Source organism: Juglans microcarpa x Juglans regia, chromosome 6S (assembly GCF_004785595.1).
Source record: "Juglans microcarpa x Juglans regia isolate MS1-56 chromosome 6S, Jm3101_v1.0, whole genome shotgun sequence".
NCBI lineage: Eukaryota > Viridiplantae > Streptophyta > Magnoliopsida > Fagales > Juglandaceae > Juglans > Juglans microcarpa x Juglans regia.
This window is the reverse complement of record NC_054605.1, coordinates 14,669,651-14,682,560: the sequence shown is the minus strand read 5'-3', so window position 1 is coordinate 14,682,560 and position 12,910 is coordinate 14,669,651. Positions and strand designations below refer to the sequence as shown.

General features: G+C 35.4%; 2 protein-coding genes across 3 annotated transcripts; one reads left to right on the top strand and one right to left on the bottom strand.

Moving 5' to 3' along the window:
- Positions 1–227: 227 nt before the first annotated feature.
- On the top strand, positions 228–889 carry LOC121237022. Its single transcript, XM_041133575.1, has one exon. The coding sequence runs from the start codon at positions 375–377 to the stop codon at positions 876–878; it is 504 nt and encodes a 167-aa protein (XP_040989509.1). The 5' UTR covers positions 228–374; the 3' UTR covers positions 879–889.
- A 5,739-nt stretch (positions 890–6,628) lies between these two features.
- LOC121237021 (casein kinase II subunit beta-2) lies at positions 6,629–11,342 on the bottom strand. Of its 2 annotated transcripts, none has more exons than XM_041133573.1 (5): positions 10,816–11,342; positions 8,217–8,435; positions 7,719–7,828; positions 7,455–7,620; positions 6,629–7,138 (listed from the first exon to the last, which is right to left on the bottom strand). In XM_041133573.1, exons 1-5 carry the CDS (start codon positions 11,021–11,023, stop codon positions 7,008–7,010), a joined length of 834 nt encoding a protein of 277 aa, XP_040989507.1. In that variant the 5' UTR covers positions 11,024–11,342; the 3' UTR covers positions 6,629–7,007. The 2 variants fall into 2 exon arrangements, with proteins under 2 accessions (XP_040989507.1, XP_040989508.1); XM_041133574.1 differs by having other exon boundaries at positions 7,458–7,620; positions 10,816–11,322.
- Between the last annotated feature and the right edge of the window lie 1,568 nt (positions 11,343–12,910).

Below are 12,910 nucleotides of genomic sequence, written 5' to 3'. Positions count from 1 at the left end.
TGTCGGATAGAGATCCTCGCTTTACCTCGAAGTTCTGGCAAAGCTTACAGGAGGCAATGGGTACTCAACTAAGTTTCAGTACCGCTTTTCATCCTCAAACAGATGGACAGTCAGAAAGAACTATTCAGATTTTAGAAGACATGTTGAGGGCATGCTTGATGGATTTCAAGGGATCTTGGATGCAACATTTACCATTGGTTGAGTTTGCATATAATAATAGCTTCCAGGCTAGCATTGGGATGGCACCTTACGAGGTTTTGTATGGCAGGAGATGTAGGTCTCCATTGTATTGGGATGAAGTAGGTGAAAGGAAACTTCTAGGGCCAGAGATTATTTAGCAGACCACCGAAAAGATAGATATCATTCGGGCTAGAATGAAAGCAGCTCAAAGTCAACAGAAGAGCTATGCAGATAAACGCCGCCGTCAGTTAGAATTTGCGATGGGAGATAAGGTTTTCTTGAGAATTTCACCAATGAAAGGAGTTATGAGATTCGGAAAGAAAGGTAAGTTGAGTCCTAGATACATTGGGCCGTTTGAGATTCTTGATCGGTTTGGACCGGTGGCGTACAGGGTGGCTCTACCACCGGCGTTCTCGGGAGTGCATAATGTGTTCCATGTGTCCATGTTGAGAAAGTATATCCATGACCCCACTCACATCATAGATCATGAACCCTTGCAGATTCAAGAGGACATGACCTACACCGAGGAACCATTGCGGATTCTGGACAGGAAAGAGCAAGTGTTGCGGAATCGAACTATTTCTTTGGTTAAAGTATTGTGGAATAATCATGCTATCAATGAAGCATCTTGGGAATTCGAGGAAGAGATGCGAGTAAAGTATCCTCACTTGTTCGAAATAAATTATTATAGCTTGTAACGAATTCCGAGGACGGAATTCTTGTAAGGGGAGGAGAATGTAAGGCCCTGCCTCTTCATCAAAGTGGCTCGGATCAGTGCGTGAAAATGGCCCAGCCATTTTCGTGTTTAGTGAGAATCCTGAACGACGTCGTTTTTGAGGTGAGTGTTTTCTCCTTCAACTTCCGTTTCTTTCCGCATTTCTCTGTTTCAGTTTCAGTTTCTCCCGCATCTCTCTCGCGCACGTCTCTCTTTTCTTTTCGGTTTCATCTTTATTTCCTGTTGTTGGCATTAGTTTGAGTTTTCGAATCCCATGCCCTAGACCTCCTCACGTGGATTTCTGTTGCTGCGTTGCTTCTGGTTTCCCGAGTGTTGCCGTCTGCTATACTCTGTTTTTCCTCCATTTTTGCATTTTGGTTTCAGTCTGCAACTCACGGGCATAAATTCGCATCCCCTCCATTTTCGATTGGTAAGGGTTTCTTTCTCATCCAAGTATCGGTTTCTCCTTCTGTAACCGTGCGATTTCTGCTTCTTAGTTTTGGGTTTGGTTTATCTTCTTTTTGATGCAATATCTGTTTTGGCTGTGAGTTTGAGTAGTTTTTGTGAGTTTTTCTGGTTGTTGCGTGGTGAGTATTTCGGGTTGGTGTTTTGTCCTAGGTTTGGATTATTTGAAGTTTCATTGTAGTGGAATTGTTGGACTGGTGTTGGAGAAAATATTTGGAAGTGTTAGTTTATACTTTATGTCATGGAGTTGGGAATGGAAAGAAGAGTGCTTTGTGTAGTGTAAATTGGTTTTGTTCGCAAAATCTGCGTACTTCGCTCGAGCAGACTGTCGAGCGCGATTCGAGCGAACAGCCAAATGAGCATTGGCTTGAGCGGAGTGTCGAGCGAGACTCGAGCGAACCTCTCTGACTTGCATTCGCTCGAGCGGAGTGTCGAGCGAGACTCGAGCGAACCTCTCTGTCTTGCATTAGCTCGAGCGGAGTGTCGAGCGAGACTCGAGCGAACCTCTCTGACTTGCCTTCGCTCGAGCGGTCTGTCGAGCGAACTTGGCTCGAGCCAACTGTCAAGCCAACTTTCAGCAAACATTTTTTTTAGTTCCAAATCAGTCTCCACTTATAACCAACATACTGAGTTTAGTATAGAATATTTTGGGTCGAAGGGTGGGCTGTCCGGATTGTTATTTGGCTAGTTAAGTTTGATTAAACTCGTTGAATTATGGTCTAGAGTTTGAGTCTTGAGTTGTTTAAGACCAATTGTGTATTGTTGGATTTTAATATTTAGTTTATATTATCTTATGAATAGGTGGCGAGACGGATAGAGACCGTATCCAAGTCATAGATAATACACTACAGGAGTCAGGTAAGTGGGGTTCCTATGCTAGGTTTTATACAAGTTAATAAGACTGAGGCTGATTTTATGAAAAACTTGCATATTTTGTGTTATGTTGGGAACTTGTGAAAATAAAGATCAACCTCGGTCACTTATCTGCATTATTCATGAAATCTGTGTGAAAAAGGAAAAAAAAAATATGTTTTGGCATGCATTGTGTAGACATGAGCTAAATTCTGTCATGTGGTTTCTGAAATCTGGAAAAGAGCGATATTGAGGATATGAAAAGTTGTGCATTCTTTTTTTAGAAAGAGGTTCTGGCTTTTGTGTTCAGCGTGTGTAACCGTATGATTCTATTTTGGTACTCTGTATTATTTTGTTATAACATCTGAAAACCTTTGGCATGGTGTACTGGTTTTCGTATCTGATTCTGTCTCTGCTTTGCTCTGCTCTGCTCTGTTATGCTCTGCTCTGTTTGGGTTGGTACCAACTTCTCTGTCTCTGAGTGCACCCACTTTGGAAACAAAGTGGTTTTATTGTGGTCTTTCCTGTGTGCACACTCTGGGCTCCGAGAAGAATAAAGGAAAGATTTCACCTCTGTCTCTGCCTGGTTTGGCCACCGGGGTTAGCACAACCCTACCACGGGGGTGAAACATGGTCTCTGCTCTGTTTGATGCTCTGTTTTGATTTGATGATGATACTCAGTTTATGTTATGCCAAAGTACCATGGGTTTTACTTGTTTTAAAACCATCGCTCTGTTATTTTGAAAATATGTTCTGTTCTGCATGATAACTCTGGAAAAATATTTTGTTCTGCATACTCTCCTTGATAAATGCTCATGTTTGCACGCTAGCATATGATTTCTGCTTACTGAGTTATTGATAACTCACCTCCTATCATTATAATATTTTTCAGATGATGTGGTGAGTCCAAATGAGGACCTGGATTAGAATGCTATTTGTGTGTAAGCTGAGGAGATGTTGGTAGAAGAAGGATTTCTGGTGTTCTTAGTTTTAATATCTTTGAGTTTTATTTATGTCTTGAATTTAGTAAGATTTATGAAAGATTTAGTTGGTTTGTTATGACTATCGGGAGGTTATGGACCCCTTTGATTTATTATTATAGCATTAAAGATTGTGTGGAGTTTGTAATGAGATTATTGAGAAGATTTGAGATTGTTTTCATTTATGAAGTTTTTTTTTGGAGTTTATTCTTTGGATGTGTTGGGAGATATGTTTATGAGTGACAAGTAGAAATTCTCCAAGTCACCCGGATTTGGGGCGTTACTTAATACCCACTTTCTACTTGGTTTTTGCATGTCCAGGAATCTAAACATCTATATATTCAAACAATATTTCCAAAACGGATGTGGCATGCACCACAAACAATCAATGCATGTCACTGAGCCCAGATATCGAATGCAATTTTGAGAGTCTGTGACGTTGATGCATGAAAATGATTGGGGTTCATGTGTATGATCATTAATTATAACAAGATGATTGTACTGCGTGGGTCAGACTAATAATTTATTATGGGTTTCTAAATTAATTCCAACCACATTTTTCAGATCCTACTCCTATCTCTTCCTTGATTCTTCCGTTATGGCTTATAGAAGGAGATCAAGAACGAGTAGATCAAACGACCAAAAAAGTGTATGTGATGATTGGTTTTATTACATGATAGTTTATCATGGATGTTAATATCTATTTATTTAATCGTTTTATTTTTTTTAAAGAGTAATATTAGTTATAGTTTTAGAATATAAAGTCTTACACCTTTTTTTTTTTTTTTTAAAAGTGAGATCATACTAAAAAAATGATGCTATATATAATTTTAAAATGTGCAAACCTCGTATATTCCCTTTGCTAAAAAGTGAGATCCACTATTAAAACAACAATTTTTTTATGTGAATCTCAAATTTACTCACTTGAAAATGTATGAGATTTGCACACTTTAAAACTGTAAATATCTTTTTTCTTTACCAAATTCATTCTCTCTCTGATTCACAATTCATCTCAATTCATCTCATTATTATTTATTACTATTTATCAACTTTAATTTACAAATTTCACTACTAATCACAATCTATCTCGTTACTATTTATAATTCATTTTAACTCATCCAAACGATACCTCGATAAAAGGCACTGAATCAATATGGGAGCAGATCGAACTAAGCAGAAAGCACGGCATGATATCCTTATCCTATTCCAGGCCAAGCACAATTTATTTTACCATTCTAGATTTGGTTGAAAGGGACAGGGACAGGGACAGGGACAGGCTCAAACAAGTGGGTAAATTCAATTCAAATTGGACAGATTCTGCCACATAAAGGGACAAAAGAGCATCTCCATTTATTTGACGATGAACATACATACATACGTATAAATGGGCCCAAACCCTCATCAGAAATCCAACATTCTGACCAGAAGTACACTTGGTCCTTCTTTTATTTTTTATTTTATTAATCTAAGATTGCCCATTTTGAGGCTTTCTTGGGATAGGCTCGATTCTTCCTGTCTGAAAGAGCAGAGGGCCCAAGAGTATGGGACCTGGGCCAGCTCCTCACCCTGAAACACATCACATAAATTTCGTTAAAGATGAATGTTATATATTAATTACTATTCATTTTTATACTCTATACTTATAACTTTTTTATATAATATGAGTGCTTTTTATAGAATGTGGAAGTATAGAGTGGTAAATAGTGACTAATGAGAATAATTTTTCTTTCATCAAAATATTAGAATTACTTTAACCCTTAAATGTCCAGCTCTTCTCCTGAATCACATGTTAGAGGTAGAGGAAAGCCAGAGGGTAAAGAGGATGCATTGTATATTTATGATAAATACTTTAATCACAAAAGGATTATATAAAAATAAACTCATAAATCTAACGGATCACATAAAATTAGTCATGTCATTTTATAGATTTACTTATGTGTAATCCATTTGGGCATGTGGCACTCTATATTTATAGAACCCACAAATATGCAATTTTCTTGGTAATTATTGACTACAAGAGGAGAATTTTATTCTTGCTAGACAACATTAGAATCTCACAAGCTTATAAACTCACAAGCCTATTATCATCTCATCTCATCATTACAATTTTTTCAAATTTCTACACAAAATATAATAAACAATTCAACTTTTTCAAGTCCTAAAATAACTTTCCTAAATTCCTACACAAAATATAATAAATAATTTAACTTTTATTCTATTATCACAAACCATCTCAACACATCTATGAATCCAAATCACTTTTAAAGAAATTTCTGTGCAAATACGGATAAAAGTACATGGCTTATAATCAAAAGTAAGTGGGATAAGAAATCGTTTCAGCCTTTTTTTTCCCAAGAAATTAGAACACGGGAAAGAGAAAACACTGTAAAGCTTTTCATGGGCAATCCCAGCATTGCCAAACGCCATAATGGGGAAAGACAAAGTTTCATAATATCGAGGAAAGAGACATTTTTTTTTTTTTTATGTCCCAAAAAGGGACATAAAAATGACACCAAGAATATGCTGCCATTTTACTCCCCAAAGGGGAGAAAACAAATGGCACCAAGAATATGGTGCAAAGGGCATCCTTTCCCCTTTCGAAAAGGACCTACCACCTTTAACTGTTCATTGTAGTAATAAAAAAGGGATATTAAAAAAAAAAAAAAGCGCCTTTGGAAGCGAAGATTTGCCTCATTTGGACGAAGAAAATGATAAGCTTATAAGTAAGATCGAAATTATTTTTTAATGAAGTGGCACGATTATATTGATTGGTTTAAAATGAGTTGTAAAATAAGTATAAAAAAAGTGTAGGTGTAGGTGCATCCTTACCCCTTGAAAAGAGAGTATGTATAGGGTGTGTTTTTGAAGAGTGCAAGATTCAAGTTTGGGGGAATCATATTGGAGAAGTTGGCTTAATATGCCTCAAGACCCAGGTTGGAATTTGAGAAGGCTCAGATCAATAAAGCAATTTATTTATAGGAAATCTCTTTTTGGACCAAAATTCATATGATTTCATGCATCAAAGTCCTATCTAATCTCGACAATAAAAACATCAAGATACAGGTGTATGATTTTTCTGCAAGCCCAACATTTCTCCTCCCTTTTTTCCGAGGGATACAGAGTGGCACCTCCTGAGACTCCTAGTGGAAAGCTAGTAGTTTATAAATATGGAGAAGAATTGGGAATGACATACATACATACATACATACATACATAGATTTATGTATTTTGAGCACAATTCTAGTTCTTGTCCTGTCTTGTTTATCCCTCCTGTACATGGGATTGACAAGCAGAATGTTGGGACAGCAACACTAATAACAAAAGAAAAGAGAACTACATCACCCACATAAAATATACCATATTCACATGGTAATAGAATTATAACAAAGAAAAAGATTAAAGATTAAAATAATTGATTTCAAAAACAAAAATGATGTAGAATTGATAAAAATCTGTTCATTGGAGAGAATCATGGAAATAAGTGGACAGTTTTTTTAACTACCAACAATCACACTGCTAAGCTAAAAGAAGTAGAAAAACCAAAGATGAATAATCCAACTACAAAGCCATTTTCAGTATCTACACTACCGAAAAGTACAAAGTATTGGAGAAGATCACCGATAAGCGGCTAAATTGAAAAAATACTCACTTTGCATGGTTGGCAATAGCTTTACAGTTTTCCCTAAAACATAGAAAAACAATGAAGCTTCGGTCGTGATCAATTTGGGAGACCTGTGACGTCCACCGATTCTCAACTCCATACAGAAGCTGAGCAGTACCACTTCTCAGCCCAATGGAAGCTTGGAGTTCCAGCATCATGGCTTGTGAAGCTTGAACCCAAAGACTCTTGGAACATAGCTTTGTGATGCCTTTTGAGGCTTGAGGTGCCCGTATGTCATCAAGAAGAGGTGAGGAAATGTGGTTCCGAAATAGGCTCCATCAATGTCTAGAAAGAGTTAAAGAAACTTAGGAAATATTGCAAATCCCAGGGGACGATATTGGGTCACCAAAAACGAATTGGACCTCCACAATATTGTGTTATTGATGTTTTTTTTTTTAAAAAAAATAATTATAATAAATAAAAAAATAACAACACCAGGTGATTATAACAACACTAAGCGACTAATAGACAACACATAAGTGCAAAGTGCCGGACAAAAAAAAAAAGATTAGAAAGGGGTGGAGGGAAGCAAATGTTGAAACCACCGGGATATATACAGTAAGCAGTGGAAAGTATAGATTCAACCGTATAAAAAGGATACTACCTTGATACTTGGATCTAGGGTAGTAGATATCTTCACATCTGGGGCAGTGTATCTTTACCGTGCTTGACCGAGGAATGTCTGATTGACCGACTGGAAGGCACGGTTGTCCGCAGCAGTAAACTCTTGGGCATCTCCCAAAGTCATAGTTCTTGTACTTTTCTAACTACAAAAAGTTCCAAAAGTGTGATTCTAGCCAGAGCCCAAATTTTACAGACATGGATGCATGAAATGTCAAATAGAATACCAAGAACTAAATCTCACCATAGCAGCCATTCCTTTGCTTGTCAATATATATCTGGCATGAATCAGACCATAGAGCATCTCAGCTGCTGATTCAACCAACTCATTCTGTTCCTCAGTAAACAAATCACCTGTAGATTCCAACCAAGTGAAAGAGCAATTATTCAAAATTGGGAACTGAATGAATGACTGTGGCTATGCACATGTCACCATATAATTTTAATTATCAGGAAATAAAAAGACAGGGAAAAAGGAGAAAAAGAAATTTAATTATACAGGAAGAGCAGTCACGAAAAAAAGAGCAATTTTCATGATAGTATTGTTTTGTGACTGCTGTTATTTCAATTGAAAATAGTATTGTTTTGTGACTGCTCTTCTTTTAATTTATTTTCTTAACATGAAAACTGCTTCCAACAAAGTACAAGCATTAAAGTGCATAATTTCAACATGATGAGATCATCATTACTCCAAGATATCACTCATGAACAACAAATTCTATAAGCAAGAATATAGGCTTACCATGGGAAGATTCAACATCCAAAATCAAATCAAGCGCATAATCATAATAAGGAACTTGACTGCTTAACCCACAAAGGTTAAAGTCATCTTGTATATAATCATCATCTACTTCACAAAAAAATTCATTTCCTCGGAGATTGCAAAACCATGATATCCAAGATGTGTCATCACCATCAGAACCACTGACTTCTGATTCTTCACTGTCTGTTTCAGATTCCTCTACAAATGTCAATAAGATGTAAATCAGCAAATATTGACGAGAATGGTACCCTACAATCATGAGTTTTTGATGAAACAAGCTTACAAAACCAATAAAAAACACAGTATACTGTGTAACCAAGTATGAATGTGTATATATATGCATATACATGCACAACAAGATGGTTATTTCTTTCACGAACTACCAGACTTAATAGAAATGCAGGGCAAATTGTGCAAAAACCAATATATATACACAATCATGAGTTTTTGATGAAAAAAGCTTACAAAACCAATAAAAAGCACAGTATACAGTGTAACCAAGTATGAATGTGTGTATATATGCATAATCACGCACAACAAGATGGTTATTTCTTTCACGAACTACCAGACTAATAGAAATGCAGGGCAAATTGTGCAAAAACCAATCATAGTTGCAAAAATCTAATCCAAAATAGTGTAGCACGAATTACATCAAGCACAAGAATAAATTTTGCTGAAAGGACACTGAATTAATTTCCAAGATGGCAACTCCAAAAATAAACAAAAATATAGTTGACTTAAAACAAGGATGGGAAGCGACAGTGACATAATGTGTAAGCAACACTCTTTCATATAACTGAGGCAGAGTTTACGGATTTGACATGATAAAGAAACAATCCTACATTCAAATATACAATATTTTTTTTGGATCAGTAACCTATATTCAAATACACAATATTAGAAAATATAGAATACTATATAAACCCTCCTCTAAGCCATTTTGAGAAGTATTATTATCTCAGTTGACCAGCCTGGGTGCAGTTCCAGTTGTAATGAGAACCATTAAATTATTGCCACGTGTCCATAACAAGATATATGAGACATGGCAAAAATCCAATGGCTCCAGTTGCAACTGGACCCGAGCTGGACTCACTGCCTTCTACTTGAATATAACCACCAAATTTAACAAGGCTCTTTTATACATGGTTTAGCTACAATCTAGCATATTTCATTCAATGAAATCTTATCTCATAATACCAACATAAATGAGGAATGTTTACAAAATACCTTTGTCCCCATTAAACTACACATAAAATGGTTAAGATCCATCATATTAAAGTGATATTTTTTCTTGTGTGTGTGTGTGTGTGTGTGTGTGTGAGGGAGGGAGGGAGAGAGAGGAGAGAGAGAGAGAGACTTAGCAAAACTTGAAAAAGTGAATAAAATTTAGGAACTTCTTGAAGTATATATATGGAGTTCCACTGCCTATCGTTATCAATACAACTACTTATTACTTATAAATATATATATATATATATGGAGTTCCACTGCAACTTCACTATAAAACTTGACTCAACTGATCCTTAATCCCAAGCCAAGAAAAAAACCCCTAACCACAACTAAATTTCCTTGACCACTTATATTATTCTGTCATTTTATACATCCTAAGATCATATTGTCCATCACCACAACTATCGGCACCAACAGCACACAAATGCACATAGGCCAATACTGGTATCTTACATCAAAACACTTGCTTAATTTATTTATTTTTTGATAGGTAACACTTGCTTAATTTATCAATGCATCCTCTCCAATCTCGGTCCCATTCTTAAAGAACTTTACAAGAAGTAATGCCAATGTAATCGTATATTTGCCCCATGTTTGTCCTAGTAACAAAACATCATAGAAATGCAAGGATGTAACCTTTCCATCTCAATGCCTATATACTGAACTTCAGTTACCCAAGAAGTGACCTTCATAGGTATGATGCCCCAGAACATCATATTAAAATTAAACTTGCAGTTTGATAGAAATATAGATTTCTTTTGTTGATCGCTTAATAAAGATGAAAGAAAAGCCTCCAAGAAATCTTAACAAACCAATGTAAACATGTAAAAATCTCTTAGAAACCATCAGTAACAAGGATCCAAATGAATATGTAATAGATACTGTCTTCATAACCCAAAAAATAATTTACTGACAAATTGGGCACTCAGCTTCAAGGACCATAGACCTCCTTTTCATCACCCTGAGGATGAGTAGCCTCTAACTAAAAGATTACTCTTTTCTTCTTATAATATAAGAGCTAACATAGGTTATAGTAGAACATTAATTCAATCCAACAGCCATTAAGCTTGTAGATTTTTTTTCGTTCCACTAAACCTTGAATTCAAAACTTAATCTTTTCAATTACAAGACAAAAACTCAACATAGATGCCTAACCTCTAGTGATAACATTAATTCAACCCAACTTGAAGATTATTTTTTCGTTTTATTAAACCTTGACACAACGATTACCAAAGTATTTTCGATATTAAGACCCATCCCACCTAGGCACCTACCCATATTACAATACAAAAATACATGCATACACAAATACGCAAAACAAAGATTCAAAGCATTGAGAGAGACAGACCATCAGAGAAGTTGGTCTTGGCGAGAGTCTGATCGGGTGGAGGCTTAGACATGAAGACGGACTTATCCTTGCCATTGACAATAGGGCGGGAAGTGGAGGGCGAGGAACGCTCAAGCTGCTTGTCCAGTGCCTCGTTGATCCTGTGCTTTCGATCGGCGGCGGGTCCCACCTCGGACCTGGAGCTACCCAGCCCCCTCTCTCGATACATGTCTCCTTTCTTCACCCAAATACCTCCTCCTTCCTCTCTCTCTCTCTCAGTATATTATTCTAACCCAAAACAACATATCGTTAAATTAATTAAAAAAAGAAAAGCCCATCGGGGTATCGAAGATTAGGGTTTCTTTTGTGCTTGCAGGCTCTATTTCAGAAAATCTCGTCGGATTTCGGAGCGTGAGATGGAGAGAGAGAGAGATTTAAAGAAGAAGAAGAGGTGTCGGAGTGTGGTGGTTGCCGATAAATCGGCACCGAAAACAATTGTGCTTTGCGCACTGCTTTCGTCTCGTCTCGTTGCGGTGATTTGGTAGAGAGGCATTGGACACATGTCGTAACGTCATAGGTCCTACTAGAGGCGCATCGTATGTGGGCCTTTGCGGTAGTGATTTGTCCACGTGTCGGTCGCCGCTCCCAAAGCATGCAGAGATATTTTGTTTTAGGAATAATATTACCAATCTGTAAAGTATGCAAGCATCAATCATTTTAAAAAAAAAATATTATTAAATATTTTTTATATCGATCTTATATTTATTTTTTTTAAAATAATTATATAATACTTAGACATTCCACAATTATAAATATTATTTATATTTTTTAACATTTCATGATTCAAATTTTTATTACACAATTGCACAAATGATAGTAAGAAAGAAATATTAATTTAAATTAAATAATTAGATTTTTAGAAAATAAATGATATTTACAATTTAAGTCTCGCTTACTCTATATTGATAAGGTGGATTATATATTTCAGAATTATATCTAACATTACTTATTTTAAAAAGAATAATATTATATACAGTTCAGATGTGTAAGTTTTGCATACTTTATTTAAAAAGCTTGAAAAGAATCTAAGATTCATGTAAAAAAATCAAAATTTTCTTAATAGACTCGAGAATATACAAGATTTATACACTTTTGACTATATCTAATATTGTTCTTTTAAAAATAAACTTATAAATTACTTGCATTTTTTGTAAATGTGATATATTGTATTTATTTTATATTAACATAACAGAAATAATATTTATAATCATAAAATACGTAAATATTACATGTTCTTTTACACAATCCATAGCTGTATCACATTATTCATAAACCGGAAGTCGAAATAATTGCATCATTGGAAGTAAAATTTTCAGCCCTTTTTTAGCACCAAAACCGACTTAATTAAGACCTTTTTGCAAAGTTTTGCACGTGATTCTCAGCAACTCTTTTTCTTTCTGGGTTGGTGGACACAGTAGAAGGGGAATGCCCCACACATTCATTCCATAGTCTAATTTTCACGTTGAGAGAAATTCTGACAATTTTTCACGTTACCTTTTCTGCTTGGCAGAGAAAAAAGCTGTTTAATTCTCTGTTTATTTTTAAAAAATGTCGGTAATTTTCTTTCTTTCCAAAAGCATCATTAGTATTCTAAAGCACTGTCATAGAATCGGACAAAAAATGGCGCGAAATCATTTATTTGATGCGTAGATTTGGTGTGCAATATATGACACAGTTAATACAATACGAACATGATAAAAATAAATTTAAATTTGATCTTAATGAGTTTAGATAAAAAATAATTGATTTTTTAAGACACGATTATTTAACAGATCATTGATAGGTCAATCTATTATGATCCGTTAAGAAAGTTAAATTTATATTTATATCCTTAAACCTAAAATTGTAACATTAATATTTTACAATGTGTGTTTATCATATTTGAGATTGTAACTTTAATATTATTATAATGTGTATTTATCATATTTATGTAATTGTGTATTTATCATATTTGGTATTGTTGTGATTTTAATGTTGATATTTTTATTGTTTGGATGAAATAAATATGTTCAACCTATTGACAAAAACGGGTTGAAATGAGTCGGGTAGTGTCGTA